At 50.5% G+C, this 14,552-nt stretch overlaps 1 protein-coding gene across 1 annotated transcript; it reads right to left on the reverse strand.

Moving 5' to 3' along the window:
• Positions 1-254: 254 nt before the first annotated feature.
• Positions 255-782, reverse strand: LOC123500645 (histone H3). The gene has a single exon (XM_045249308.1). It carries the CDS (start codon positions 719-721, stop codon positions 311-313), a length of 411 nt encoding a protein of 136 aa, XP_045105243.1. The 5' UTR covers positions 722-782; the 3' UTR covers positions 255-310.
• Between the last annotated feature and the right edge of the window lie 13,770 nt (positions 783-14,552).

Below are 14,552 nucleotides of genomic sequence, written 5' to 3' on the forward strand. Positions count from 1 at the left end.
TGGAATATCGGATCCTAGACACAGAGAGGAAGGTTGAAGAAAAAAAAAAAAAAAAAAAAAAGAGAGAGAGAGAGAGAGAGAGAGAGAGAGAGAGAGAGAGAGAGAGAGAGAGAGAGAGAGAGAGAGAGAGAGAGAGAGAGAGAGAGAAAAAAAAAAAGTCTTTTAATCAGGAAATCGCTCGACCATACGGATCAAAGCCAACCCATTCATGGTCTATGTAATATTATTCTCTTTAGATAAAGCACCTTTGGCCCTGAAGAGGGCCTAGATATTGTTTGTTGTTGCTTGCTTGCCTTGGATGACACACTTATTAGGCACGCTCGCCACGGATTCGACGAGCCAGCTGGATGTCCTTGGGCATGATAGTGACACGCTTGGCGTGGATGGCGCACAGGTTAGTGTCTTCAAAGAGACCCACGAGATAAGCCTCGGAAGCTTCCTGGAGGGCCATGACAGCGGAGGACTGGAAGCGGAGGTCAGTCTTGAAATCCTGGGCAATTTCACGCACCAAGCGCTGGAAAGGCAGCTTCCTGATAAGCAGTTCGGTGCTCTTCTGATAACGGCGGATCTCACGGAGGGCCACGGTTCCTGGCCTGTAACGGTGGGGCTTCTTGACACCTCCAGTGGCAGGAGCAGATTTGCGAGCTGCCTTCGTGGCAAGCTGCTTGCGGGGCGCCTTGCCACCGGTGGACTTGCGGGCCGTTTGCTTAGTACGTGCCATGGTGAGTAAGTAAGTTACTGCCGCTCGGAACGAACAGTTGGGCGAGTTGAGCGCTTAGTTGTTGTTGTTGTTGGTTGCCACCCGAAGAGGGGTGACGCGGGCCTTTGTTTATGGCCCACAGCTTTTCTTCTTTTTATTAAGTGTGTTTCCTGCAGCCTGCGACTGAGGGGAGTCTGACTCGCTCACTCGTGGTGACCGTCAGATACACCCCTCAGTCGTCGTCCGCAAGAAACATCTGTTATGGTTGTGTTGAAAAGGTGCTTATCTTGGCGGTGGGAACTGTAGTGCTAGGGTAGCTAGTGCGGTCCAATCCGTTTGTTGGATTATGTTTTCTGCAGTTCCTAGATTCCTGTTGATGTGGGGTGCTATTTGGCGGCATTCTGTGAGGTAGTGTGCTAGTGGGGCGTATGTGTCACTGTCGCAGTGTTGGCATGTGTCTGGCAGGTTGTTCGTGATCTCAGAGAGGCATCTGTAGCCAAATTTAAATCTGTATAGTGCGTTTAGTGTTTGCTTATTAGCGGTTGCGGGAAAGTTGGATGTATTTTTCGTTGTGTGTGTGTACCAGTTACAGCTTCGTGATCCTTGTAGTGCATTTCGTTGTACTCTATCTTTGATTTGGTCATTGGTTCTTTTCTTGATGATATTTTTAAAATGGGAGACACTTCTCTGTATGTGGGCGTTTGCATATGGCAGCTTTAGTGCTTGTCTTGCCATTGTGTCGGCATCTTCGTTTCCTTGGATTCCAACATGGCTGGGGATCCAGTTCATGGAAACCGTCCTCCCCTGGGCTGTGATGTTTTGTGCTATGGCAAGAATTCTTGTTGTGAGGCTGACGTTATCTCTGGGCTTTCTGTGTTTTAGGGCTTGTAAGGCTCCCAGAGAATCAGTGTGTATGATTACATTACTGAGTCCATGGTGGCTGTCTTCGAGGGCTTTCCAGATGGCGACTAGCTCCGCTTGAAGCGTAGAGGAGGCGTCTGTCAGTCTGAAGAGGCCAGCTGAGTGTGGGGAGATGAAGGCTGCAGCAGCTCGAGAGGTGCTGGTGTCGACTGAACCATCGGTGAAGTATACATCAGCGCCGTTGTTGGTTACTGCCAGTAAAGCCCTGTGGGCTTCTGTCCGCAAGGTGGCCCGGTCTAGAGTGTTCTTCGCCCCGGGGAGGGAGTGCACAGTGAAGGTGATGCAGTCGATTTCCCAGGGTGGGGTTGGCTCGTATCCTTCGTCGTAGTCATCTTTTTGTAAGTTCTGGAAGATGTAGCTGGCTCCTATTTCCTTCAGAATGTCAGCTGTGGCGGAGGCCCAGGTGCGTTTGGCGAACAGGTTTCTGTCTTGTGCCAGAGCTTGCTTAATAGAGATGGCTGGGTCGTAGTTTTGGACTCGAAGGTGTTTCATTAGGTGTCCTGCGTAGGTGGTATGAAGTCTTGCCGCAACCGGGGGGATGTGCATTTCAGCTTGTAGAGTGTGTGCATTAGTCCAGTTTGGAGAACCTGTCATTATTCTGAGTGCCTTGTTTTGCACAATTTCTAGTGTAGCTTTGTTCCTTTGAGATGTGGTGGCGAGGCACGGCGCTGCATAATCTATAAGCGATCTTATTGCTTGTATGTAGTACGTTCTCAGAACGTTAGGGGTAGCGCCCCCTCGGACCCCAGTTATGGCCCTCATTACTCTTAGACGAGCTTCAGCTCTCTCCTTTAGGGCGTCGATGTGTGTTTTGTAGGTGAGGTGTGTGTCCATCCAGATGCCAAGATATTGGTGGTATCTGGTCCATTCGATAGCAATGCCGTTGATCAGGAGTGGCGCTAATGGAGTCTGGCTGCCGAAGTGTAGGGCCTTGGTCTTAGCGAGATTGATCTTGAGTCCTAGATCACGACATGTGTTGGCGACTTGAGTCAGGGCTCCTCGTGCTCTTGTCACATATCGTGAGCCGGTCGTGATGAGTGCGATGTCGTCCGCATATACCAGAACCCTTGTGTTCCCGTTGGTGATGGCGGCGATGTTTTCTACAAGTATATTAAAGAGGAACGGGCTCAGTATACTGCCTTGCGGGGTGCCGTTATCAAAGACCTCAGTCCTAGACAGGGACCCTTGAAATCGTACCCTTGCCTGTCTGTGGTTGAGGAAATCTGAGACCCATCTTAAGATTTTGCCCCTCACTCCGCGGCGTGCGAGTGAGTCGAGGATGGCGTGGGCGTTTGCAGTCTCGAAAGCTTTTCGAGGTCCAAAAGACGACGACAGCTTTTCTGTTGTAGATGGTGGTGATCATTTCTGTAAGACAGTTTTCTGTTCCTTTTTTCTCACTGTAGGCAAAGATGTTTTTGTGGAGATCGCCGACTTTCCATTTTAGTCGATTCAGGACCATTCTTTCTGCTGTTTTGCCCATACAGCTAAGGAGAGAGATTGGCCTCGTTTTGCCTGGGTCCTTGGGCTTAGGAATGGGTACGATGGTGGCTGTTTTCCATGGTACAGGAAGTTTTCCTTCTTCAAAGGATTTGTTGATGGTGTCGAGAAGTGCCTGGTGACCAGCGTCACCTGCCTCTCGTAGCATTGTGTATGTAATTCTGTCCGCCCCTGCAGCGGTGTCTCTCTTGGTTTTGAGGCTGTCTCTTAGTTCTTGGAGAGTAAAAGGGGTGTCGGTGGGGTCTGCTTCTTGTGTTGCTGTCCGGATCGTGGTAAGGCGCCTGGGCAGTAGTTGTTGTAGTGTATTTCTTGTTTCTTCGGGAAGTTGAGTTGAGCTGCTTCTTGATGCGAAAGACTGTATCAGGGTGTGAGCCTCCCGTGCTGGGTTGTGGTGAATGGGTTGCTGTCGTGAGAACTGTCCTGATGCCATCTTGATGTCCCTCCACATGGCTCCGAGATTACCTGTTTTTCCTATGGTTGAGCACCATTCTATCCATTTCTCGCTCTGAATTTCTTTTGTCGCGTCCTTCCCGATCTTGATGGCTGCCCTTAGAAGTGCGTGTGTTGTTTCTGTTCTGTGTTTCCTGTGTAATTTCCTGGCTTGGTTGATTCTATGGTTGTATTCTTTAACTGTTGGGTTGTAGTACCATCGATCCTTGTGTGGTCTTGATGTGCTTTTGCAGAGAGGGATGGAGTCGTTGGCCGCCTGGTGTAGGGCAGAGGTGAGTCTTTGAAGACTCAAGTCAGTCGAACCCTCTTCAGGGGTAGAGGTCAGGAGGGCTTGGACTCTATTTCTATATGCTGGCCAGTTCGCCCTTTTTAGGTTCCACTTCGGGGGTTTTGGAGGCAGGCTTGGAAGAGGTATGGAGAGGAGAGTTATAGTAGCGAAGTGGTCGCTGGCAAGATGTGGGTGAACTGCCCAGCTTGCTGCTAGGTTGTGAGAGAGAAAGGCTAGATCTAGTATTCCGCCTGCTATGTGAGTGGCCTCACCATTGTTTAGGAGTCTAATTTCTGGTGTGTTTGCGAGAATTTCAGCTATGTGCTTCCCGTTCCTGTTGCTTCTGTTGGAGCCGAAAGATCTGTGGTGGGCGTTGAGGTCCCCCCCAACGAATATCGTCTCGTTAGTGCATCTGGCTAGCAACTCTGACATATCAAGTGAGTTGTTTTCTGGTTTGTTGTAGATGTTGTAAATTTGAATCCAGGTATCCTTGGCACGTATCGCGGCTGCAAGGACTTCAACACGTTCTCCGCAGTCTATAGGGTCTGCTATTTTCCTGCTTTGGAGATGATTTTTAACCAGAATAGATGTTCCTCTGGATTCTCCCTCTATGGCCAGGTTGTGGTATTCTGTGTAACCTCTTAATGCTTGGTAGGTGTGATCATGTAGGAGCGTTTCTTGGAGGATGATGATGTCTATGTTTTCCTTCTTTGCCTCAGCCGTTAGCAGATGTCTATTCGATCGTAGTCCTCTGATATTCCATTGGAGGATTTTGAGCTTGTCGGTGCTGTTGTCAGTGTCTGGTGGGTCCTGGGTTGCTGGGTGGGTAGTCCTAAGGCGGCCTTCTCCGCTTCGATCGCGGCCGTCGCTGGCGTTGTACCGGGAGGTTTCTGCGTGTTGGTTGTTGTGGTCGGTGTGTATGCTGGTTTGGTAGTCTTGCGTGTTTTCTTCCCTGTTGCCTTGATCACGTTTTCTGCTAGGTCCTCTAGCATGTCTTGCTGAACCGTGTGGCCCAACATTCCGGCTAAGGCTCCGGCGAAGGACATGAACATGTCCTTCAGGTCTGTTTTCGTGAGGGTGATTATTTCCTCTCCTGTGTTCTGACTGTCTGCTGTCGTTGTCATGTGTGAGTGGGTCTGAGTAGCTTGAGGAGTGTCTGCGGGTGTCTGATGAAGGCTGGGGAATTCCTCGGGCCTGGGTGTGTTGGTCGAGGCCAGAGCCCTCTGTCCTCCCCAGTTGGAGTTGCTGGCGAGTGCCGGTCGGTGAGAGGTCATGAAGGCTTGTTGGCTTTCCTTCTGAGCTGTGATTACGGTTAGTCTTGCAGCACATGCTCTGTTCCATGCTAGATGGGTCTCCTTGCAGTTTGGACATCTCAAGGTTGTAGCCTGTCCGTCCTTGTGCTTTTGGATGCACACTTCTGTCTTGTGTGGGCCGGAGCACACCCCACATCTTGTGTCTAGGGTGCATTTGGTCTTGTGATGCCCGTACTTCTGGCAGTTGAAGCAGCGTAGTGGCTCCCGACTGAAGGGGCGAGTGTAGAAGCTTCCCCAGTTTCCCAGCTCCAGAAAGCCTGGTAGGGGACCCTGGATGGTGATTTCCACCTGTCTCGTTTCTTCGCCAGAAGCTACGCGGCATCTTTTGGCCTCCAACACTAGTGGATGATCCAATATCGGTTTCAGGGGCATCAGCAGGGGATATTTCAGAAGAATTCCTTTGCTGGTGTGTGAGCTTGTTGGCTTCAGGTTGATTGGGTGTCCTTCTAAGGTTTTCATCTCCATGATGCGGTTGTACGTTTCTTCGTCTGGCGGGGAGAGCTGGACGTTCCCAGTGGGCAGGAACTTCATCTGCATCTTTTTGATCTTCAAAGAATGCTCTATAGCTTCTGCGACGTGTAGGGCTGTTTCGAAGCCCTCCGTGGGTGGTACTATTATCTTTTTCATGTTTTCTTGCGGACATGGTGGATTTGGGGGGTCCTGTGATCGGGGAATGGTGTCGGTCTTCTGTATCTGGACCTTCGTAGGTGGTTCTCGTGAGTCCTCGTCAGAGTCCTCGGCATGAACACGTTTTTGACGGTCCTGGCTTATGCAACGAACTGTTCTTGGTACTGGTTCCTCGGTGCTTGGCGTCTTCTTCTGGGTGGTTTTTGCCTTGTCTCTGGTCATGTTGATGTTTCACTCCCTTCCTGGGAATCCAGGAGGGTGAGCCGCAAAAACTTGCTTAATACCTGCCTTGCAGTCAGCGGTTGCTGGCTGACTGCCCGGTTGCTAACAACCGTCGCAACAGTCCCGCTCTGCGCAATAACTAATCCTAGGAGGTTATCAGAGGCCCTCCCCAAAGCTAAACTTTCCTATGCCTGGCCCCGCAGCTGAGGCTGGACCCGCGCGATCACGGGCTTCCTCAGTGCATCGCAGGTTGCCCCTGCTTCAGGAGTTCTGGGGGCTTTTCAGGTCCCCCAGCCCCTTCACCCAGAGGCGTGAAAGAATGAAGTGGTGAGAAGAAATAGAGACAGAGGGAAGGCCGAACAGCCCACCTCTATGGCAAAACACACCGGTTTCCTCGGTCACAGGGTCTGTCCCAGTCTGTTATTCCGTGCGGGAAACTCGTGTGTGAGATGCCCTAGAGGCGAGAAGAGCCAACGGGGCAGGAAAAACGCTGAAACAGCGTTGTGTCTATAAAGTCTTGCCTCTTGGAGTAGAGGACTTACTGCTGTGTAGAAGGTAGCTTCTGCTTCAATGCTGGGCAGTGAAGCCTGGAGTGCACTGTGGCTCGCCTGACGTCAGAGCCGAGTGGTTCGCCTTGGTGAGGGAGAACCCCTTCTTTCCAATGCTGGAGCAGGAATGTATGAGCTCCTCAGCCTTGTATTAGGACGTCTCCGTTGCGTAGGCGTGCATCTTCTATCGCCTTCCAGATGGCGACAAGCTCTGTCTGGAGCGTTGAGGAGTGGTCTGGAAGGCGGAAGATGCCAGTCCCTGTGCTGTGGACGAAAGCTGCAGCAGCTCTATGGGTGTTGGGATCAACGGAGCCGTCCGTGAAGTACACCTCCTTGTTCCCGCCATCCACGGCGTGGAGTGCCCGCTGGGCCTGGGCTGCTAGGGCGTCGGCGGTGAGGGACGACTTGTTGGCAGTGAGTTTGGTGACAGAGAAGTTGTAGCTGGATGCCTCCCATGGGGAAGGGGGTGCATACTCGGGGTGCTGGGCGTCTGAGACTCTGGAGGTGAGTGTAGTTTGCAGTTGGAGGGTTTTGACGCCCTGCGCAGATGTGCTAGCCCAGTTTTTCTTTGAGAAGAGGTCTTCATCATGGGCGAGGCTCTGGCGTAGTCTTCTGGCTGCTGACTCGAACTTGGGGAGAACGATAATTTTTGCCAGCAGCGCTACGTTTAGAGCATGGACGCGATGGGCAAGGAGTGGCAGGTCAGCCTCAACTCTCATGTTGACGAGCTTTGCCCACCTCGGAGCTCCCAACATGACGCGAAGTGCCTGATTTTGCAGCTTCTCGAGCTTCTCCATCGCCCACGGTGAGATGGTGGCTAGTAGCGGGGCGGCATAGTCCACGAGTGATCTGATCGCCTGGACGTAGAAAAGCCTCAGCACTCGGAAGTTGGCGCCGCCCTCTATTGCAGTGATGGCTCTCAAGGTCTTCAGCCTGGCCTGTGCTCTCTCCTGTAAGGATGTGACATGTTGATTGAAGGCAAGACTGCTGTCAATCCAAATTCCTAGGTAGAAGTGGCTGGTCGTCCAGTCAAGGGTGTGGTGCTGGACTCGGAGGGGTACTGGGGGCGCCCTGCCATTGACGTACATGGCCTTCGACTTGGCAAAGTTGATTTTCAGCCCCAAGGAGTCACATTTCTTCGCCACTGTGGTGATGATGTTTTGGGCTTTCTTCAGGTGGTTCGGCCCTGTTGTTATCACTGCGATGTCGTCAGCGTAGCATAGAATCTTAGACCCTGTTGATAGCGGCAGTGAGATAAGTTCCTCCATTAGCGTGTTAAAGAGGTATGGGCTTAGGATACTCCCTTGGGGTGTGCCGTTGTCGAGAGTCTTGTAGTCGGTGAGGCGCCCCTGGAAGCGAACTCGCGCTTTGCGGCCAGTGAGGAAGTCCTGCACCCATGTCAGCAACTTCCCCGCCACTCCCTTCCTGGCGAGGGCCGTTAGGATCGGTCTTGCATTTGCTAGTTCAAATGCTTTTTCCATATCAAGGAAGATGATAACAGCCTTTCTTCCTGATATGGAGGTTATCATGTCTAGCAGGCAGTCCCTCGTTCCGACGTTTCTTGTGTAGGCGAAGATGTTGGCGTGCAGAGGACCAGTCACCCATTGCAGTCTGTGCAAGACCATCTTTTCTGCCGTTTTGCCCAAGCAGCTGAGCAGGGAGATCGGTCTTGTCTTTCCCGGATCCTTCGGCTTCGGGATTGGGTGAATGGTGGCCTCTTTCCACGATGTTGGGAGGAGTCCGGTGGCATAGGAGGTGTTGATGATGGTGAGGAGCTCCTCTTGTACAGCCTCTCCACCGTGTCTGATCATGGAGTAAGTGATTTTGTCTGCGCCAGCTGCTGTGTCAGGTCTGGGTCGGAGAGCCCTCTGGAGCTCTTGTGGCGTGAAAGCTGTGTCTGCTTGGTGTTGGAGGTTGCAGGCTCGTTGGATGAGGGCATCCTGGGCAGGTCGTTGCTCATCTAGCTTGGCACGGGAGGCTGGGCTTAGTTGCGCAGAGCTGGCTCTATCAACGTAGCCCTGGAGGAGAGTGGAGGCTTCCCTCTCCGGATCTGGATGAGTTGGTGTGGCTGGGGTCTTTCTGCCAGACGCAATTTTAACGTGCTTCCACAAATCGCTGAGGTTTGTGTGCGCATTCATTCAGAGCACCACTCCAGCCACTTTTCTGTCTTGATTTTCTCTTCCCTCCCTTGCCATCCTGATTGCGGCCCGAAGGAGATCTCTTGTGTCTTGTGTTTTGTGAGCCCGGTTCAGTTTTCTTGCCTGATTGACACGGTGATTGTATTCTTGCACTCTGTGATCATAGTACCAGTGATCTTTGTGGTCATGTTTGGGCTTCTTTGTGCGGGGAATAGCAACGTTAGCAGCGTGATGGAAGGCATCAACTAGCCGACGTTCCCTGTCATCAACAGTCAGACCAGGTACTGTCAGGGAGAGATGATGGAGGAGCTCTGTGTGGAATCTTGGCCAGTCCGCCTTCTTGGTATTCCAGCGAGGGACAAATGCAGGAGCAGGAGGCTTTGCACAGATGATGGTGCTGACAGTGGCAAAGTGGTCGCTGGCGAGATGGTCGTGAATCTTCCACTTTGCTCCGTGGCTGAGATTAGGAGATGTAAAGGACAGGTCAAGAATCCCACCGTCTATGTGTGTGGGCTCCCCTATGGTGTTGAGAAGGGTTGCCTCAGGGACGGTGGCGAGTACTTCAGCGAGGTGCTGCCCGTTCCTGTTCCGCTTGTCAGATCCAATCACTTCATGATGTGCATTGAAGTCCCCGCCAACGAAAATGCTTGACGTAGCGCAGAGTGCGAGGAGCTCGCTGACGTCAAGGGGATCATTGGTGTGATGGTAGATGTTATAGATCTGTAGTGTTTCGTGGGTGAGACGGAGCGTGACTCCCAGAACCTCGGTTCGGTTGCCACAGTCGACAGGATTGGCAATTTTTTCACTGGTTAAGTTATTTTTCACCAGGATGGAGCAGCCTAGCGTTCGTCTATCCATGGCTGGAAGATGGTAGGCCTTGTACCCAGAGAAATGGGCTGTTGTGTCTTCAGGCAGGCCTGTTTCTTGTAAGAGAATGACGTCCCATCTGTTTTCATAAGCATCAGCCATCAGTAGATGGTGCTTGTTCGTGATCGTGAAGCAGTTCCACTGTAGGATTTTGATCGTCCGTCCTTGTGTTTCTTGCACGTCTTCTTCGTTGTCTGCGTCGCTTGTGTCGTCGATGTTGATGAGGTTGGCAGATGGGTCGTCTCTGTCGGTGGTGTTGTTGGTGCTGATGATCGTGCAGCGTTGGGTTTCTGCATCAGTCCGAGGAGGGCCTTCTCCCGGTCGATGCTCGCCGAGGCTGGAGTTATGCCCTGGCTGGCTCGAGAGGTACTGGTCAGGGACGGTGAAGGACTGCGTGGCCGAGGTGGTGGGCTGGGACGTCTGGGTGGCTGCAGGGGGGCTGGCTGTTTCTGGGACACCGTGGCGACTACCTTCTCCGTCAGGGAGGTGATGTCCTCCGCTGGTATCTGTTTGCCCAGCATGGAGACAAGAGAAGTGGCGAATGTTGTAAACATTGCCTGCAGGTCTTGTTTGGAGAGCGTAATCAGGTCCGTCTGAGGAGAGGTTTGTGGAGGAGTTGGTGGGGCGTGTACCGGCGGTCGTGCAAGGTTGATGCGTTGACGCGGGCGGCTGCCCGTCCTGGCTGCCTCGCTGCTGCTCCAAGCTCTGGGAAATGGTCTGGTGATGGAGGTTGAACTTGCTGGCTCGATTCTTGAAGCGCTGCTGCTGGGTGGCTCGTCCTGCTTCCCCAAGTGGAGGTTAACGCGAGTGCTGATCGTCCTTGCAAGGCCGAGTTGTTGGCGAGGGCGGGTCTGTGACGGACCATCCACTCGTGTTGGTTGGCACGCTGGACCTCGACGATCTCCCTCCGAGCTGTGCAACTCCTGTTCCAGGCGTGGTGAGCTTCGTGGCAGTTGGGGCACTTCGCCGTAGTTTCTCCTCCTTCCTTGTGGGTCTTGATACATTTTTCTGTCTCGTGCCTCCCTGCACAGACTCCACACTTGGCCGGGAGGGTGCAATTCGCCTTGTGGTGGCCGAACTTTTGGCAGTGGAAGCACCGAAGAGGCTCCTTGCTGTACGGGCGAGTGTAAAAGGTGCCCCAGTTCCCCAGCTCCAGAGTGCCAGGCAGAGGGCCACGGACTGTGATCAACACCTGCCTTGTCTCCTCCCGTCTCGAGTGGTAAGCCGCTCTGCTGACAAGACCAGTGGATTCTTCAGGATGGGTGATATGGGCATTAAAAGTGGGTAGCGTAGAAGCACTCCCTTGGTGGTGCTGTTGTCTGATGCAGCCCGGAGAAGTATGGGCTTCCCCTTGAGTTCTCGTAGCTGCAAGATCATGTCGTGGAGTTCCTGGGTGCGGGGGGATAGAAGCACCTGTCCTGAGTGCAGGAACTTCATAGGAAGTTGTCCGTGAAGATTCAGCTCGTCCTCGAGGGCCTCTGCTACATGTACTGGAGACCGGAAGCCTTCCGTGGCGGGGATGAGTATCTTGGAAACAGCGCTGGTTCTGGGCCGGGATGCCAGGGCTTCGTTCGGCTGAGAGGCAGAGTCCTGTTGTCCGTGCATCACCTTGTGAACGGCGCCGGACTCGGGCCGGGAGGTGGGAGCATCTTTTGGCATAGATTCAGCAATTTTCAGCTCCTCGTGCTTCGCCTTCCTGGCTCTGCGGTACTCACGTCCTTGGAAGTGAAAGTCATCATCTAGATCGCGGTGTGAAGAAGTTGAAGGCTGGGGATCTTCAGGCGCAGCTCCAGAGGCGTGAACCTTGGTTGGTGGCAAGTTGTCATCATCTTCAGAGTCGTGGTGGAGGATTCTCTTGGTTCTGTCTATGCTCATAGAGCGTGGTCTTGATCGTGGATCGCGTGAGTTAGGCATCTTTATCCCTTCCTCACACTTCAGGGTTTCCTCCCCGACGGGGATCGGAGGTACTTTCCTTCAGTGTTAGCAAGCCCTCCCTGATACTCTTAAAACCTGACAATAACTAGAAGTGCGTATGGTCTTGGTCGGTATAAGAGACCGACAAAAAAAAAAAAAAAAAAAAGTGCTTGCCTTTACCTGGCCCCGCAACCAAGGCTGGACCAGCACGCTCACTGGCTTCCTTGGCGCATTGCAGGCTGCCGGGCGAGTTGAGCGCTTAGGCTGGCACTTCTTTAAATACGGTTTGCCGGGGCCCAACCTTGCCTTACGATTGGACGGGAATGACGTAAGAGTGTTCGACAACCACAGAAAACTCCCCCCTCCCCCTCCTAACCATAACAACATGTCATGGGTAACTCAAAGAAATTGAGGCAGGCGAGAGGGAGAGAAAAGAGGAAGGAAAGAGAGAAAAGAAAAACACAACAAAAAAATAAAATAAAAAAAAAAAATTTTTAAACGCACGCACGCACACACACACACACACACACACACACACACACACACACACACAGAGAGAGAGAGAGAGAGAGAGAGAGAGAGAGCATTGTTGTAGCCAAGATGTCTCAGGGGATTTCGCCGTGTCAGGTCACTCACCACTCCTTTTTCCTAACTAAATGAATATTGAAAATAAAAAAAAAAACTTTTCGCGTAACAATTCTTCATAAACCACGTACTGTACATACATATATCTATGATAAATTTACATTATATCCTTTCCTTATATGAGAATGTAATCTCTCTCTCTCTCTCTCTCTCTCTCTCTCTCTCTCTCTCTCTCTCTCTCTCTCTCTCTCTCTCTCTCTCTCTCTCTCTCTCTCTCTCACACACACACACACACACACACACACACACACACACACACACACACACACACACACACACACACACACACACACTGGCCGGGTGGAGATATTTGGGTGTGTCTCCTTTCACGTGTAGCCCCTGTTCACCTAGCAGTGAGTAGGTACGGGATGTAAATCGAGGAGTTGTGACCTTGTTGTCCCGGTGTGTGGTGTGTGCCTGGTCTCAGGCCTATCCGAAGATCGGAAATAATGAGCTCTGAGCTCGTTCCGTAGGGTAACGTCTGGCTGTCTCGTCAGAGACTGCAGCAGATCAAACAGTGAAACACACACACGGCCCGGTAGCTCAGTGGTTAGAGCGCTGGCTTCACAAGCCAGAGGACCGGGGTTCGATTCCCCGGCCGGGTGGAGATATTTGGGTGTGTCTCCTTTCACGTGTAGCCCCTGTTCACCTAGCAGTGAGTAGGTACGGGATGTAAATCGAGGAGTTGTGACCTTGTTGTCCCGGTGTGTGGTGTGTGCCTGGTCTCAGACCTATCCGAAGATCGGAAATAATGAGTTCTGAGCTCGTTCCGTAGGGTAACGTCTGGCTGTCTCGTCAGAGACTGCAGCAGATCAAACAGTGAATTACACACACACACACACACACAGAGAGAGAGAGAGAGAGAGAGAGAGAGAGAGAGAGGAGAGAGGGACAGAAGGATCCCACCGACAATTCTAGACGATTTTTTTTTTTTTTTTTTTTTTTTTTTTTTTTTTTCCCGTTTACATGATTTTACCGGGTATGTGCATAAATCGCAAAATTAGAAAATGGAGTGATTTTCGCGCGTCCCCCTCCCCATTATCGAGCGGGGGGCGGGCTCTCGACCCGCCCCCAATTTGATTTGGCTAATTTGCATAAATTTGCATAAAATTTCCATAAATTAGCAGAAACATTGCATACATTAGCCCCTACCGAAAAAAAAAAAAAAGTTGACAATTTCACAATATAATTATTTCAAATGCAAGGGCCACCAACATATAGCATAAAAATCCTAATATATACACAGACACACTTTAGCAACTACGATCCACAAGAAAAAAACATTATATTTTACATACAAAGAATATGATTTCTCAAACATACCTGACATCAGCAAAGCAACCATTTTAGATTCTAAGGTCAAATTAGGATGGATGGATGATGTAAAGATAGCAATCGATCATTTCATTCACCAAATACCCACTGCAACATCGCCAAGACAAATTGTTAATCAGATTATTATAGTCTGAAGATCACTTAGACGTTGCCATTTTTGGGAATTTCCCGGCCTGCGGCGTTGCTGGGCAAATTAAGGGATTAGAGCCTATGTGTCAATGAGAACCTTGCTCCCCACACACACCATGGATTAACACGGTCACTTTGACCTGTGACCTCACTCGGTCACCCAGAAGGATGTGACAACGCTCGGAGGAAACGTTGTCAAGCATTGTTGTTGCGTTTGCAAAACCAATGCAAAATTTATTTAAAATAAACACAAATTCCTCTAACTTGCCTCTTTAGAGCATCACAATGTATATGTACTACAACACCATTCAGTTAAAAAGTATTAAGTACCTGACTTGGGGCGCGTATTGGTACACGTGTGACAGCGCCGCAGGCAGGAAAATCCCCAAAAACGCCAACGCCTAAGTGATCTTCATAAAAATGGTCAGACTATAGTGTGCGTATTTATTAGCGTGTCGTGTGTCACGGTTAGTCTGACGGCTTGCGTCTTTCCTCCTCCCACAGCCGCTGCAGTGACTTTCTAGTTTTTTTTTTTTTTTTTTTCTTCTTCAGACTTCAATGGTTAATGTCCAAGCTCGACAGAGCACAGCACACGTCCGTGCAGGTGGTCATTCTTATCCCCTTCCCCCCGGCACCAAGCTAGGCTAGCGGTTCGATGCAATTTCTCTATAGGAGAGAAAAAAAAATTGTCAGTTCGAGTCCTCTCCTACTCATGTGTGTTTAGAATACACAGTTTTGTCTGGTAATTCAGGCACGAGGTAGTACAAGAATAAATGGATGAATTAACAAAGAATAAAATAAGCAGGTAAAACAATATAAGAATAGACAAATCAAACCTTCTTCTTCTTCTTCTTATTATTATTATTATTATTATTATTATTATTATTATTATTATTATTATTATTATTATTATTATAATAATAATAATAATAATAATAATAAATAATATAAATAAATAGATAAATAAAAATAATGGAA

The sequence above is a fragment of the Portunus trituberculatus genome, unplaced genomic scaffold (assembly GCF_017591435.1).
Source record: "Portunus trituberculatus isolate SZX2019 unplaced genomic scaffold, ASM1759143v1 PGA_scaffold_457__1_contigs__length_29465, whole genome shotgun sequence".
In the NCBI taxonomy this organism is placed as follows: Eukaryota; Metazoa; Arthropoda; class Malacostraca; order Decapoda; family Portunidae; genus Portunus; species Portunus trituberculatus.

Bases quoted from the DNA above. Each gene is read 5' to 3' on its own strand.
- LOC123500645 (XM_045249308.1), bottom strand. From the start codon at position 721: ATGGCACGTACTAAGCAAACGGCCCGCAAGTCCACCGGTGGCAAGGCG.